Source organism: Anomaloglossus baeobatrachus, chromosome 10 (assembly GCF_048569485.1).
Source record: "Anomaloglossus baeobatrachus isolate aAnoBae1 chromosome 10, aAnoBae1.hap1, whole genome shotgun sequence".
Taxonomy (NCBI): Eukaryota; Metazoa; Chordata; class Amphibia; order Anura; family Aromobatidae; genus Anomaloglossus; species Anomaloglossus baeobatrachus.
Genome location: NC_134362.1, coordinates 4,774,593 through 4,790,966, shown reverse-complemented (window position 1 = coordinate 4,790,966; position 16,374 = coordinate 4,774,593). Strand labels below are relative to the sequence as shown.

At 52.0% G+C, this 16,374-nt stretch overlaps 1 protein-coding gene across 11 annotated transcripts in view; it reads right to left on the bottom strand.

Annotated features, from left to right (window-relative positions):
• SOX6 (SRY-box transcription factor 6) overlaps nt 1-16,374 on the bottom strand; it is an 853,991-nt gene that overhangs the window by 227,340 nt on the left and 610,277 nt on the right. For all 11 annotated transcript variants that reach the window (XR_012727417.1, XM_075326979.1, XM_075326980.1 and 8 more), the window contains one exon: nt 2,822-2,994. Coding sequence is in view for 10 of the 11 variants with exons in the window: in XM_075326979.1 (XP_075183094.1) it covers nt 2,822-2,994 (173 nt within the window). In the remaining variant the exon portion in view is untranslated. The remainder of the gene's footprint in view (nt 1-2,821; nt 2,995-16,374) is intronic.

Here is a 16,374-nt window from a genome sequence, read left to right as displayed (position 1 = left end):
CTGATATCAGCCCCTCTTATCACGCTCCAGTGCTGATATATCCCCAGACATTACATATGTGACTGATATCAGCCCCTCTTATAACGCTCCAGTGCTGATATAACCCCAGACATTACATATGTGACTGATATCAGCCCCTCTTATAACGCTCCAGTGCTGATATATCCCCAGACATTACATATGTGACTGATATCAGCCCCTCTTATAACGCTCCAGTGCTGATATAACCCCAGACATTACATATGTGACTGATATCAGCCCCTCTTATCACGCTCCAGTGGTGATATATCCCCAGACATTACATATGTGACTGATATCAGCCCCTCTTATAATGCTCCAGTGCTGATATATCCCCAGACATTACATATGTGACTGATATCAGCCCCTCTTATAACACTCCAGTGCTGATATAACCTCCAGACATTTCATGTGTGACTAATATCAGCCCCTCTAATAACACTCTAGTGCTGATATCAGCCCCTCTTATTACGCTCCAGTGCTGATATCAGCCCCTCTTATAACGCTAGAGCACTGATAACAGCCCCTCTTATTATACTCCAGCACTGATATCAGCCCCTCTTATTACGCTCCAGTGCTAATATCAGCCCCTCTTTTTATGCTTCATTGCTAATATCAGCCCCTCTTATTATGCTCCAGCGCTGATATCAGCCCCTCTTATTATGCTCCAGTGCTGATATCTGCCCCTCTTATATCGCTCCAGTGCTGATATCTGCCCCTCCTATTACGCTCCAGGACTTATATCTGCCTTTCTTATTATGCTCCAGTGCTGATATCTGCCTCTCTTATTATGCTCCAGCACTGATATCTGCCCTTCTTATTATGCTCCAGCAGTGATATCTGCCTCTCTTATTATGCTCCAGTGCTGATATCTGCCTTTCTTATTATACTCCAGTGCTGATATCTGCCCCTCTTATTACGCTCCAGTGCTGATATCTGCCCCTCTTATAACGCTCCAGCGCTTATATAACCTCCAGACATTACATATGTGACTGATATCAGCCCCTCTTATAACGCTCCAGCGCTGATATAACCCCAGACATTACATATGTGACTGATATCAGCCCCTCTTATAACGCTCCAGCGCTTATATAACCTCCAGACATTACATATGTGACTGATATCAGCCCCTCTTATAACGCTCCAGCGCTGATATAACCCCAGACATTACATATGTGACTGATATCAGCCCCTCTTATAACGCTCCAGTGCTGATATAACCCCAGACATTACATATGTGACTGATATCAGCCCCTCTTATAACGCTCCAGTGCTGATATAACCCCAGACATTACATATGTGACTGATATCAGCCCCTCTTATAACACTCCAGTGCTGATATAACCCCAGACATTACATATGTGACTGATATCAGCCCCTCTTATAATGCTCCAGTGCTGATATAACCTCCAGACATTACATGTGTGACTGATATCAGCCCCTCTTATAACGCTCCAGTGCTGATATAACCTCCAGACATTACATATGTGACTGATATCAGCCCCTCTTATAACGCTCCAGTGCGGATATAACCCCAGACATTACATATGTGACTGATACCAGCCCCTCTTATAACGCTCCAGTGCTGATATAGACTCTAGACATTACATATGTGACTGCTATCAGACTCTCTTATAACACTCCAGTGCTGATATCAGCCCCTCTTATAACGCTCCAGTGCTGGTATCAGCCCCTCTTATTACTCTCCAGTGCTGATATCTGCGCCTCTTATAACGCTCCAGTGCTGATATCTGCCCCTCTTATAACGCTCCAGCACTGTTATCAGCCCCTCTTATAACGCTCCAGTGCTGGTATCAGCCCCTCTTATAACGCTCCAGTGCTGATATCAGCCCCTCTTATAACGCTCCAGTGCTGGTATCAGCCCCTCTTATTACGCTCCAGTGCTGATATCAGCCCCTCTTATAACGCTCCAGTGCTGATATCTGCCCCTCTTATTACGCTCTAGTGCTGGTATCAGCCCCTCTTATATCGCTCCAGTGCTGGTATCAGCCCCTCTTATAACGCTCCACTGCTGGTATCGCCTCTGTGGCGGGGGTGGTGGCCGCGGCTCCTGCTGATTATTTGGATGGGCGACATGCTCGCTTCATTGAGCAGAACAACCTAGTTGTAAGTGTCATTTAATTTCCATTTTGAAATATAATTACTGCGTTTCGCTGCAGATATCACTCTTCTGCAGATGTGTCAGGATTAATTTGTGCCGGCTTATTCACAAGTGTCAATAGTTAATTACTGGATCGTCTCTGGATGCCGGGGCCACATCCTCACTCCACAACCTCCATCATTTGGGATCCGCCGTCTTCCCGCACGTGGTCACATCCCGCCATAAGCGCACATCTCATTACACGCAGCCGAGCGTGCCTCGCGCCAAAATACTTTTTAAATTAAAAAATAATTCTGGTAATAATGTCAGATTCCTAAAAAATGCACATTAATTTAAGGTCTGTCTGATCTAATGCTCAGGGGCCCGTTGTTTGCAGGCATTGTTGTTGGAGACGACGGTTCTGCGGGACGCGCAGCGCCGGAATAAAATATCATCTCTATATATTTTGTTTCCCATAAGACATTGTGTAACGTTTACAGAGAGATGAAAAGAAAGTGAAAAAACAAGCAAAAATAATGGGAAGATTGACGGGCGGCAGCGGTGCTGCCCTCATTCCTGCTTAACCCATTCTGCCACGGAAGGAGAGGAGTCGCCCAGGAAAACGTGGCCCCAGACTATGGCCCTGTGATGGCAGGTCAGCAGTGGACGGGACTGTGGCTCACATTGATCGGGGGCACTCACTTGTTCTTGCTGCTGTCGCGCCAGGTCCATTTGCTGTCGCTGCTTTTCTATTTGGGAAGCTGCCAGTTTCTTCTGCTCATCATGGGCGGCCAGAAGCTGCTCTCGGAGGCTGATCAGCTGCGTTATCATGGTGGAAAGTTGTCGCTCCTTTTCTGCTAGGCTCTCTGGGGTTCCTGAAAGGAAGGAAAAATCCAGAAAAGCTTCAGAAATTACAACTATGAAAAGAAGTGGCATAAAATAACCAAAATAATCTAACTGGAGAGGGCTGATATGTGACCTCCTGTGTAATATAACTGATATCAGCAGAGCAGTGATGTCACCTCCTGTGTATTATAACTGATATCTGCAGAGCGGTGATGTCATCTCCTGTGTAATATAACTGATATCTGCAGAGCGGTGATGTCATCTCCTGTGTAATATAACTGATATCTGCAGAGCGGTGATGTCACTGCTGTGTAATATAACTGATATCTGCAGAGCGGTGATGTCATCTCCTGTGTAATATAACTGATATCTGCAGAGCGGTGATGTCATCTCCTGTGTAATATAACTGATATCTGCAGAGCGGTGATGTCATCTCCTGTGTAATATAACTGATATCTGCAGAGCGGTGATGTCACTGCTGTGTAATATAACTGATATCTGCAGAGCGGTGATGTCATCTCCTGTGTAATATAACTGATATCTGCAGAGCAGTGATGTCATCTCCTGTGTAATATAACTGATATCTGCAGAGCAGTGATGTCATCTCCTGTGTAATATAACTGATATCAGCATAGCAGTGATGTCACCTCCTGTGTAATATAACTGATATCAGCAGAGCGGTGATGTCATCTCCTGTGTAATATAACTGATATCTGCAGAGCAGTGATTTCACCTCCTATGTAATATAACTGATATCAGCATAGCAGTGATGTCACCTCCTGTGTAATATAACTGATATCTGCAGAGCGGTGATGTCACCTCCTGTGTAATATAACTGATATCTGGAGAGCGGTGATGTCACTGCTGTATAATATAACTGATATCTGCAGAGTGGTGATGTCACTGCTGTGTAATATAACTGATATCTGGAGAGCGGTGATGTCACTGCTGTATAATATAACTGATATCTGCAGAGCGGTGATGTCACTGCTGTATAATATAACTGATATCTGCAGAGCGGTGATGTCATCTCCTGTGTAATATAACTGATATCTGCAGAGCGGTGATGTCATCTCCTGTGTAATATAACTGATATCTGCAGAGCGGTGATGTCATCTCCTGTGTAATATAACTGATATCTGCAGAGCGGTGATGTCATCTCCTGTGTAATATAACTGATATCTGCAGAGCGGTGATGTCATCTCCTGTGTAATATAACTGATATCTGCAGAGCGGTGATGTCATCTCCTGTGTAATATAACTGATATCTGCAGAGCAGTGATGTCATCTCCTGTGTAATATAACTGATATCTGCAGAGCAGTGATGTCATCTCCTGTGTAATATAACTGATATCAGCATAGCAGTGATGTCACCTCCTGTGTAATATAACTGATATCAGCAGAGCGGTGATGTCATCTCCTGTGTAATATAACTGATATCTGCAGAGCAGTGATTTCACCTCCTATGTAATATAACTGATATCAGCATAGCAGTGATGTCACCTCCTGTGTAATATAACTGATATCAGCATAGCAGTGATGTCACCTCCTGTGTAATATAACATATCAGCAAAGCAGTGATGTCATGTCCTGTGTAATATAACTGATATCAGCATAGCAGTGATGTCACCTCCTGTGTAATATAACTGATATCAGCAGAGCAGTGATGTCACCTCCTGTGTTATATAACATATCAGCAAAGCAGTGATGTCATCTCCTGTGTAATATAACTGATATCAGCAGAGCAGTGATGTCACCTCCTGTGTAATATAACATATCAGCAAAGCAGTGATGTCATCTCCTGTGTAATATAACTGATATCAGCAGAGCAGTGATGTCACCTCCTGTGTAATATAACATATCAGCAAAGCAGTGATGTCACTTCCTGTGTAATATAACTGATATCAGCAGAGCAGTGATGTCATCTCCTGTGTAATATAACTGATATCAGCAGAGCAGTGATGTCACCTCCTGTGTAATATAACATATCAGCAGAGCAGTGATGTCATCTCCTGTGTAATATAACTGATTTCAGCATAGCAGTGATGTCACTTCCTGTGTAATATAACTGATATCAGCAGAGCAGTGATGTCACCTCCTATGTAATATAACTGATTTCAGCATAGCAGTGATGTCACCTCCTGTGTAATATAACTGATATCTGCAGAGCAGTGATGTCACCTATGTAATATAACTGATATCTGCAGAGCAGTGATGTCACCTCCTGTGTAATATAACTGATATCTGCAGAGCAGTGATGTCATCTCCTGTGTAATATAACTGATATCTGCAGAGCAGTGATGTAATCTCCTGTGTAATATAACTGATATCTGCAGAGCGGCGATGTCATCTCCTGTATAATATAGCTGATATCTGCAGAGCCGTGATGTCGCCTCCTGTGTAATATAACTGATGTCTGCAGAGCAGTGATGTCATCTCCTGTGTAATATAACTTATATCTGCAGAGCAGTGGTCACCTCCTGTGTAATATGACTGATATCTGCAGAGCGGTGATGTCACCTCCTGTGTAATATAACTGATATCAGCAGAGCAGTGATGTCACCTCCTGTGTAATATAACTGATATCTGCAGAGCAGTGATATCACCTCCTGTGTAATATAACTTATATTGCAGAGCAGTGATGTCACTTCCTGTGTAGAGCAGTGATGTCACTTCTTGTGTACTATAACTGATATCTGCAGAGCGGTGATGTCACTTTTTGTGTAGAGCGGTGATGTCACTTCTTGTGTACTATAACTGATATCTGCAGAGCGGTGAGGTCACTTTTTGTGTAGAGCGGTGATGTCACTTCCTATGTACAGCGGTGATGTCACTTCTTGTGTACAGCGGTTATGTCACTTCCTGTGTAGAGCGGTGATGTCACTTCCTGTATAGAGCGGTGATGTCACTTCCTGTGTACAGCGGTGATGTAACTTCCTGTGTACAGCGGGATGTCACTTCCTGTGTAGAGCGGTGATGTCACATCCTGTGTAGAGCGGTGATGTCACATCCTGTGTAGAGTGGTGATGTCACTTCTTGTGTAGAGGGGTGATGTCACTTCCTGTGTACAGCGGTGATGTCACTTCTTGTGTAGAGCGGTGATGTCACTTCCTGTATAGAGCGGTGATGTCACTTCCTGTGTAGAGCGGTGATGTCACTTCTTGTGTAGAGCGGTGATGTCACTTCCTGTGTAGAGCGGTGATGTCACTTCCTGTGTAGAGCGGTGATGTCACATCCTGTTTAGAGTGGTGATGTCACTTCTTGTGTAGAGCGGTGATGTCACTTCCTGTGTAGAGCGGTGATGTCACTTCCTGTGTAGAGCGGTGATGTCACTTCTTGTGTAGAGCGGTGATGTCACTTCCTGTGTAGAGCGGTGATGTCACTTCTTGTGTAGAGTGGTGATGTCACTTCCTGTGTAGAGTGGTGATGTCACTTCTTGTGTAGAGTGGTGATGTCACATCCTGTGTAGAGCGGTGATGTCACTTCTTGTGTAGAGTGGTGATGTCACTTCCTGTGTAGAGCGGTGATGTCACATCCTGTGTAGAGTGGTGATGTCACATCCTGTGTAGAGCGGTGATGTCACTTCTTGTGTAGAGTGGTGATGTCACATCCTGTGTAGAGTGGTGATGTCACTTCTTGTGTAGAGTGGTGATGTCACATCCTGTGTAGAGCGGTGATGTCACTTCTTGTGTAGAGCGGTGATGTCACATCCTGTGTAGAGCGGTGATGTCACTTCTTGTGTAGAGCGGTGATGTCACATCCTGTGTAGAGCGGTGATGTCACTTCTTGTGTAGAGTGGTGATGTCACTTCCTGTGTAGAGTGGTGATGTCACTTCTTGTGTAGAGTGGTGATGTCACTTCCTGTGTAGAGCGGTGATGTCACTTCTTGTGTAGAGCGGTGATGTCACATCCTGTGTAGAGCGGTGATGTCACTTCTTGTGTAGAGCGGTGATGTCACTTCCTGTGTACTATTATTGGCCCATGGCTCGGCTTCTGTGCGTTGCTTGTATATCAGCCCTCTCCCCTCTGTTCGCCCCCTTTTCCCCTTCCCCCGTACACGTCACACACATAGGACCTGTATACGGGTTCCTGCATGATATTGATTATCAGCCGGGCTGGAGGGGATATCGCGTGGCTGGCGACCGCTCTCGGAGACCCCGGTTGTGCCATTCTCTCAGACATCACATAGCCTCAGATGTCCGCACTTCACACAGCTCCATCGTCATTTAGCCTTTTCTGTGAGGTTTTTTTTTATCATTTCAAATGTCAGAAAAAAAAAGTCTTCGGCTAAAAGGAAAAACGGAGGAGAGAACTGAAGGATGAGACAATGAGCGGAGGTCGGTGACATGAAAGACGCCTCTGTGATGTCCGCAGATTCAACCTCGCTCTCACATCCAAATGGAAGTCTCAACTCTTTCTACTCCAAAGGCCCGAAACGCATCTAAGATAAAGGCTTCAGTGGAAAACAAACACAAAGCCGCCATTCTGTCCGCACAACAGCGGAGGCCACATGATGGACTTCTCAATGACTTTCTACTAGCAGACATCAGCCCGCCATTGTCTGCGCCCCACATTCTGCGCTGCTCCCCCATTACTGACAACGTTATACATGAACACTGCAGGCAGCAAACACGGTAACCGGCAAAGTACCGAGGAGCCACAGCGGGGACCTGTGCTGCAGAGGAGGCGCCCGCCATCCCCGACCCGCTGCCATTTCTAACACGCTTGCTTTATTTTCTTTAACATGAGCACAGGATCAGTCATGAGTGCACCAAGCCTGCCCTGCTGCTTTATGCCCAGCAGCCTGAACACACCGGTGACACAGTCCAGCTGATGGGTCCCGGCTGTGTTCAGATCATAGAGGTTTACCAGTAACACCAAACCTAAAGGAATAAGAACTGTGTCCTGTGCTGCCCCCTTCTGTAATCCTTCATACTACAGCGCGCCCCCTCTTTCTGGTTGGCGGTGCTGCCGAGTACTGCTCCGCCGAGGTCAGGACAATGGTGACGTCTGACATTTCAATGGCCGCTCACTTTATATCTCATCACAAATGCTGTCCCAGCACCTATTTACCACTTCCCCCAGATGATCGCCCTCACCCCAGCATCAATCTGAGCATAGCCAATCAGTGTCACTTCTGTGGGTGACCTCTGACCTATCTAGTAAAGCCGCAAGGTCGCGGGCTAATTGTGAGTCACTGAGGCCACCCCCTCCCCCCCAGCCCTCCCTGAAGCCCAGCACTGTCACTGAGGCCCACACCTGCCAATCATCCTGGATACAGCTGATAGTCTCCCGAGGGGCATAGTCACTGAGGCCACCCCCTAGCCCACCCTGAACCCCAGCTCTGTCAGTGAGGCCCACACCTGCCAATCATCCTGGATACAGAGAATAGTCTCCCGAGGAGCATAGTCACTGAGGCCACCCCCTAGCCCACCCTGAACCCCAGCACTGTCACTGAGGCCCACACCTGCCAATCATCCTGGATACAGCTGATAGTCTCCCGAGGGGCATAGTCACTGAGGCCACCCCCCCCCAGCCCTCCCTGAAGCCCAGCACTGTCACTGAGGCCCACACCTGCCAATCATCCTGGATACAGAGAATAGTCTCCCGCGGAGCATAGTCACTGAGGCCACCCCCTAGCCCACCCTGAACCCCAGCACTGTCACTGAGGCCCACACCTGCCAATCATCCTGGATACAGCTGATAGTCTCCCGAGGGGCATAGTCACTGAGGCCACCCCCCAGCCCACCCTGAACCCCAGCTCTGTCAGTGAGGCCCACACCTGCCAATCATCCTGGATACAGAGAATAGTCTCCCGAGGAGCATAGTCACTGAGGCCACCCCCCAGCCCACCCTGAACCCCAGCTCTGTCAGTGAGGCCCACACCTGCCAATCATCCTGGATACAGAGAATAGTCTGCCGAGGAGCATAGTCACTGAGGCCACCCCCTAGCCCACCCTGAACCCCAGCTCTGTCAGTGAGGCCCACACCTGCCAATCATCCTGGATACAGAGAATAGTCTCCCGAGGAGCATAGTCACTGAGGCCACCCCCTAGCCCACCCTGAACCCCAGCACTGTCAGTGAGGCCCACACCTGCCAATCATCCTGGATGCAGGGGACCATCCATCATATGAGCAGGCACCGCTCTGTCAGTGAGGCCCACACCTGCCCATCATCCTGGATGCAGGGGACCATCCATCACATGAGCAGGCACCGCTCTGTCAGAGGTCTGTCCTCAGGACACAGATATCATACAGTGGTGGATCAGAGAGCAATCAGATCCCTCTCCACCATTCACTCTGGATAAAGACGGAAGGAACTGCAAGACCGGAAGTGATGTGACAGATGTGGAGCTACAAGCAAACTGAATAGATGGTGATAATCGCGGCTCCTGACTCCTCCGGACTCTTCATCAGGCTCAATATAGCACAAAATCTGGAGTCACATATTTATACACAACAGGACCTAGAATGGGGCAGTGATAAGACAAGTGACGTGAAGCAGAACCATCACTATGGAGGGGGCAGACTGCTGTGGCCATAAATATTTATTTATATTTTATCTCTATTGGCTAACACGGTACAAAGATATATTTTACCTGTATCTACAAGCAGACGCAGCAGACATAGATGTGAGACCCCGACCCGAAAAGACCCCGACCCGAAAAGACCGAGCGCAGCACAAATTCACAGGAGATTCTTCCTGGAATAACTGCCATGAGAAAACCTGGGATTGTAACGGGGGTGTGTAGACTTTATCTATCCCCTGTGCGCCCGGTGCAGGATGGGACGTTTATCTGCTACATATTGTGCTGGATTCAGGCCTCGCCCACACTATAAATTCACTGGTACCATTTCTTAGTGCGATGCTCTGCGGCCGCAGCTCCCACCTGAATAAGCAATCCAAAAACATGATTACTACAAAAAAGATCTCACTATAATCATTTCCTGAGGGGATTACAATAAAGCTCATAGATTCTCGGGGACGCAGCGGCCCCCCGTCATGTATGAAAAGCGGCGCCCCCCTGTCATGTATGAGAGGCGCCCCCCGTCATGTATGAGAGGCGCCCCCCGTCATGTATGAGAGGCGCCCCCCGTCATGTATGAGAGGCGCCCCCCGTCATGTATGAAAGGCAATGCCCCCCATCATGTATGAGAGGCGGCGGCCCCCCGTCATATATGAGAGGCAACGCCCCCCATCATGTATGAGAGGCGGCAGACCGCCCCCCCCGTCATGAGAGGCAGCGGAGGACGACCACGTGAAGACTCCACAGCAGGACGCCTCTGGCACGGCTAATCATGAAGGGTGACATGTGTCCACGTCAGAGAATGGTGACAAGCCGCCATGCTGCCTCCTCAGAGGACGGTCACAAGCCGCCATGCTGCCTCCTCAGAGGACGGTCACAAGCCGCCATGCTGCCTCCTCAGAGGACGGTCACAAGCCGCCATGCTGCCTCCTCAGAGGACGGTCACAAGCCGCCATGCTGCCTCCTCAGAGGACGGTCACAAGCCGCCATGCTGCCTCCTCAGAGGACGGTCACAAGCCGCCATGCTGCCTCCTCAGAGGACGGTCACAAGCCGCCATGCTGCCTCCTCAGAGGACGGTCACAAGCCGCCATGCTGCCTGCTCAGAGGACGGTCACAAGCCGCCATGCTGCCTCCTCAGAGGACGGTCATAAGCGCAGGCGGAAGAGATCATTTATTTCTAAACTCTACATTTAAGAGGCTTAAAAAATAAAATGAGAGGAAACTGAGCGGTAAGAAACCTTGGTGCATAGCGATGAGCGAAGCCACACAGTGCAGTCCGGGCTCGCACCAGACGAGTCAGTGTCCACTGCAGCGAGCATTGATGTGCCCAGGTACGCTCGGTGCTCGGGTACGCTCAGTGCTCGGGTACACACAATGCTCGGGTACGCTCGGTGCTCAGGTGCGCTCAGTGCTTGGGTACACACAGTGCTCGGTGCTCAGGTGCGCTCATTGCTCGGGTATGCTCAGTGCTCGGGTACGCACAGTGCTCAGGTACGCTCAGTGCGGTCCAGTGTGGGGCGCTCACAGTCTTTCAATGGCTCGCAGCCAGTGTGGGGCGCTCGCAGTCTCTGAATGGCTCGCAGCCAGTGTGGGGCGCTCGCAGTCTCTGAATGGCTCGCAGCCAGTGGGGGGCACTCGCAGTCTCTGAATGGCTCGCAGCCAGTGGGGGGCGCTCACAGTCTCTGAATGGCTCGCAGCCAGTGGGGGGCGCTCACAGTCTCTGAATGGCTCGCAGCCAGTGGGGGGCGCTCACAGTCTCTGAATGGCTGGCAGCCAGTGGGGGGCGCTCACAGTCTCTGAATGGCTCGCAGCCAGTGGGGGGCGCTGGCAGTCTCTGAATGGCTGGCAGCCAGTGGGGGGCGCTCACAGTCTCTGAATGGCTCGCAGCCAGTGGGGGGCGCTCACAGTCTCTGAATGGCTGGCAGCCAGTGGGGGGCGCTCACAGTCTCTGAATGGCTCGCAGCCAGTGTGGGGCGCTCGCAGTCTCTGAATGGCTCGCAGCCAGTGGGGGGCGCAATGGCTCGCAGCCAGTGGGGGGCGCTGGCAGTCTCTGAATGGCTCGCAGCCAGTGGGGGGCGCTGGCAGTCTCTGAATGGCTCGCAGCCAGTGTGGGGCGCTCGCAGTCTCTGAATGGCTCGCAGCCAGTGGGGGGCGCAATGGCTCGCAGCCAGTGGGGGGCGCTGGCAGTCTCTGAATGGCTCGCAGCCAGTGGGGGGCGCTGGCAGTCTCTGAATGGCTCGCAGCCAGTGGGGGGCGCTCGCAGTCTCTGAATGGCTCGCAGCCAGTGGGGGGCGCTCGCAGTCTCTGAATGGCTTGCAGCCAGTGGGGGGCGCTGGCAGTCTCTGAATGGCTCGCAGCCAGTGGGGGGCGCTGGCAGTCTCTGAATGGCTGGCAGCCAGTGGGGGGCGCTCGCAGTCTCTGAATGGCTCGCAGCCAGTGGGGGGCGCTGGCAGTCTCTGAATGGCTCGCAGCCAGTGGGGGGCGCTCGCAGTCTCTGAATGGCTCGCAGCCAGTGTGGGGCGCTCGCAGTCTCTGAATGGCTCGCAGCCAGTGGGGGGCGCTGGCAGTCTCTGAATGGCTTGCAGCCAGTGGGGGGCGCTGGCAGTCTCTGAATGGCTTGCAGCCAGTGGGGGGCGCTGGCAGTCTCTGAATGGCTTGCAGCCAGTGGGGGGCGCTCGCAGTCTCTGAATGGCTTGCAGCCAGTGTGGGGCGCTCGCAGTCTTTGAATGGCTCGAAGCCAGTGGGGGGCGCTCGCAGTCTCTGAATGGCTCGCAGCCAGTGGGGGGCGCTCACAGTCTCTGAATGGCTCGCAGCCAGTGGGGGGCGCTCACAGTCTCTGAATGGCTGGCAGCCAGTGGGGGGCGCTCACAGTCTCTGAATGGCTCGCAGCCAGTGGGGGGCGCTGGCAGTCTCTGAATGGCTGGCAGCCAGTGGGGGGCGCTCACAGTCTCTGAATGGCTCGCAGCCAGTGTGGGGCGCTCGCAGTCTCTGAATGGCTCGCAGCCAGTGGGGGGCGCAATGGCTCGCAGCCAGTGGGGGGCGCTGGCAGTCTCTGAATGGCTCGCAGCCAGTGGGGGGCGCTGGCAGTCTCTGAATGGCTCGCAGCCAGTGTGGGGCGCTCGCAGTCTCTGAATGGCTCGCAGCCAGTGGGGGGCGCAATGGCTCGCAGCCAGTGGGGGGCGCTGGCAGTCTCTGAATGGCTCGCAGCCAGTGGGGGGCGCTGGCAGTCTCTGAATGGCTCGCAGCCAGTGGGGGGCGCTCGCAGTCTCTGAATGGCTCGCAGCCAGTGGGGGGCGCTCGCAGTCTCTGAATGGCTTGCAGCCAGTGGGGGGCGCTGGCAGTCTCTGAATGGCTCGCAGCCAGTGGGGGGCGCTGGCAGTCTCTGAATGGCTCGCAGCCAGTGGGGGGCGCTCGCAGTCTCTGAATGGCTCGCAGCCAGTGGGGGGCGCTGGCAGTCTCTGAATGGCTCGCAGCCAGTGGGGGGCGCTCGCAGTCTCTGAATGGCTCGCAGCCAGTGTGGGGCGCTCGCAGTCTCTGAATGGCTCGCAGCCAGTGGGGGGCGCTGGCAGTCTCTGAATGGCTTGCAGCCAGTGGGGGGCGCTGGCAGTCTCTGAATGGCTTACAGCCAGTGGGGGGCGCTGGCAGTCTCTGAATGGCTTGCAGCCAGTGGGGGGCGCTCGCAGTCTCTGAATGGCTTGCAGCCAGTGTGGGGCGCTCGCAGTCTTTGAATGGCTCGAAGCCAGTGGGGGGCGCTCGCAGTCTCTGAATGGCTCGCAGCCAGTGTGGGGCGCTCGCAGTCTCTGAATGGCTCGCAGCCAGTGGGGGGCGCTCGCAGTCTCTGAATGGCTCGCAGCCAGTGGGGGGCGCTCGCAGTCTCTGAATGGCTCGCAGCCAGTGTGGGGCGCTCGCAGTCTCTGAATGGCTGGCAGCCAGTGGGGGGCGCTCACAGTCTTTGAATGGCTGGCAGTCAGTGGGGGGTGCTCGCAGTCTCTGAATGGCTCGCAGCCAGTGGGGGGTGCTCGCAGTCTCTGAATGGCTCGCAGCCAGTGTGGGGCGCTCGCAGTCTCTGAATGGCTCGCAGCCAGTGGGGGGCGCTCACAGTCTCTGAATGGCTCGCAGCCAGTGTGGGGCGCTCGCAGTCTCTGAATGGCTCGCAGCCAGTGTGGGGCGCTCGCAGTCTCTGAATGGCTCGCAGCCAGTGTGGGGCGCTCGCAGTCTCTGAATGGCTGGCAGCCAGTGGGGGGCGCTCACAGTCTCTGAATGGCTCGCAGCCAGTGGGGGGCGCTCGCAGTCTCTGAATGGCTGGCAGCCAGTGGGGGGCGCTCACAGTCTCTGAATGGCTCGCAGCCAGTGTGGGGCGCTCGCAGTCTCTGAATGGCTCGCAGCCAGTGGGGGGTGCTCGCAGTCTCTGAATGGCTCGCAGCCAGTGGGGGGCGCTCGCAGTCTCTGAATGGCTTGCAGCCAGTGGGGGGTGCTCGCAGTCTCTGAATGGCTCGCAGCCAGTGGGGGGCGCTGGCAGTCTCTGAATGGCTTGCAGCCAGTGGGGGGTGCTCGCAGTCTCTGAATGGCTCGCAGCCAGTGGGGGGCGCTCGCAGTCTCTGAATGGCTCGCAGCCAGTGTGGGGCGCTCGCAGTCTCTGAATGGCTCGCAGCCAGTGTGGGGCGCTCGCAGTCTCTGAATGGCTCGCAGCCAGTGTGGGGCGCTCGCAGTCTTTGAATGGCTCGAAGCCAGTGGGGGGGCGCTCACAGTCTCTGAATGGCTGGCAGCCAGTGGGGGGCGCTGGCGAGTCTGGGACCCATGGCTGCTGTACTGATGCCCGCCCAGTAATGGCGCTCTCTTGCTCTACATGCAGGTTGGTGGCTTTCCTTTCCTAGGGGGCGCTGGGTCTACATATCGAGGAGCTAGCGAGTGAGATCCTGTATCCGGTGACCATATTGAGAAAGTCTCGGCACCATTCTGCTCTAATGACCCCGCGAGCGACATCACAATATCATAAATAATAAACACATCGTTAGTGGCATTAGCACAATGTACGGTAATGTTCCCAGCACCATTGTGCAGACACTTAGACATTATAATGGAGCATTAAGGCATAAATGTCCATGAATGGGACTTGCAGGGGGTTAACTATAACGCGCCTGTTTTCTGATGATCACATCGGCAGCATCATGCGGCGTCTCATGGCTTATTATACATGCATATAGCCAATTATGGGGGTATAATTGTGGAAATGGCAAACAGATTGCCGTGCAAGTCATTGTGAGGGGCTGCGCTGATGGAGGCTGCGGACGGATAGTGTCCTTCATCTGCCATAAATACTGCTGAGGACAGGAACAATGAGCACTAAGAGCGCACTTGTTACACTGAGTGTAGTGCCCGGATCACTCCCAGCAGCCACAAAACACACAAAAGAGGCTGCTAACAGAGAAGAAAAGAGGACTCCCAGCGCCGCTCATGGTACCAGCATTGTTTCCATAGATACTACAGAGCCTCCAACTAATAAGAGGAGCCTAAAGTGGCACCATAAATACAGGAAAACAACGCAGACAAGAATATAATGTGTACAGACATATAAGGTGCTGTGCGATATTCAGTGCAGGGACAGAGATAATAAGGGAGCGCTCCGGGATAATAAGGGAGAGCTCCGGGATAAGAAGGGAGTGCTCCGAGATAAGAAGGGAGTGCTCCGGGTAACAAGGGAGCGGTCCAGGATAATGAGGGAGAGCTCTGTGATAATAAGGGAGCGCTCCGGGATAATAAGGGAGAGCTCCGGGATAAGAAGGGAGTGCTCCGAGATAAGAAGGGAGTGCTCCGGGTAACAAGGGAGCGGTCCAGGATAATGAGGGAGAGCTCTGTGATAATAAGGGAGCGCTCCGGGATAAGAAGGGAGAGCTCCGGGATAAGAAGGGAGAGCTCCAGGATAATAAGGGAGAGCTCCGGGATAAGAAGGGAGTGCTCCGGATAATAAGGGAGCGGTCCAGGATAATGAGGGAGAGCTCTGTGATAATAAGGGAGAGCTACGGGATAAGAAAGGAGCGGTCCAGGATAATAAGTGAGAGCTCTGGGATAATAAGGGAATGTCCTGGTATAATAAGTGAGAGCTCCGGGATAGTAAGGGAGTGTCCTGGTATAATAAGTGAGAGCTCTGGGATAATAAGGGAATGTCCTGGTATAATAAGTGAGAGCTCTGGGATAATAAGGGAATGTCCTGGTATAATAAGTGAGAGCTCCGGGATAGTAAGGGAGTGTCCTGGTATAATAAGTGAGAGCTCTGGGATAATAAGGGAGTGTCCTGGTATAATAAGTGAGAGCTCTGGGATAATAAGGGAATGTCCTGGTATAATAAGTGAGAGCTCCGGGATAGTAAGGGAGTGTCCTGGTATAATAAGTGAGAGCTCTGGTATAATAAGGGAGTGTCCTGGTATAATAAGTGAGAGCTCCGGGATAATAAGGGAGTGTCCTGGTATAATAAGTGAGAGCTCCGGGATAATAAGGGAGAGCCCTGGTATAATAAGGGAGAGCTCCGGATAATAAAGGGGTTCTCTAAGACATTAGGAGAGTGCTGTAGAATAAGTAGTGTGTGCTGAGGGATAATATGTGAGTGCTCAGATAAAACGCAAGTTTCATCACTTTTAACCCCTGAAAGACTGAGCCACTGTTTGTTAATGACCGGTCTTCATTTTCCAGTCTAAAGCCCGCTTTACACGCTGCAATGTATCTTACGATGTGTGGGTGGGGTCACGTGGTAAGTGACGCACATCCGGCATTGTAAGGTACATTGCAGCGTGTGACAGCGACGTGCGATTGTGATTGAGCGGTAAAACGTCCATCGCACACGCATCGTACCTGTCTCTAGAACTGCACGTCAGATTGTTCATCGT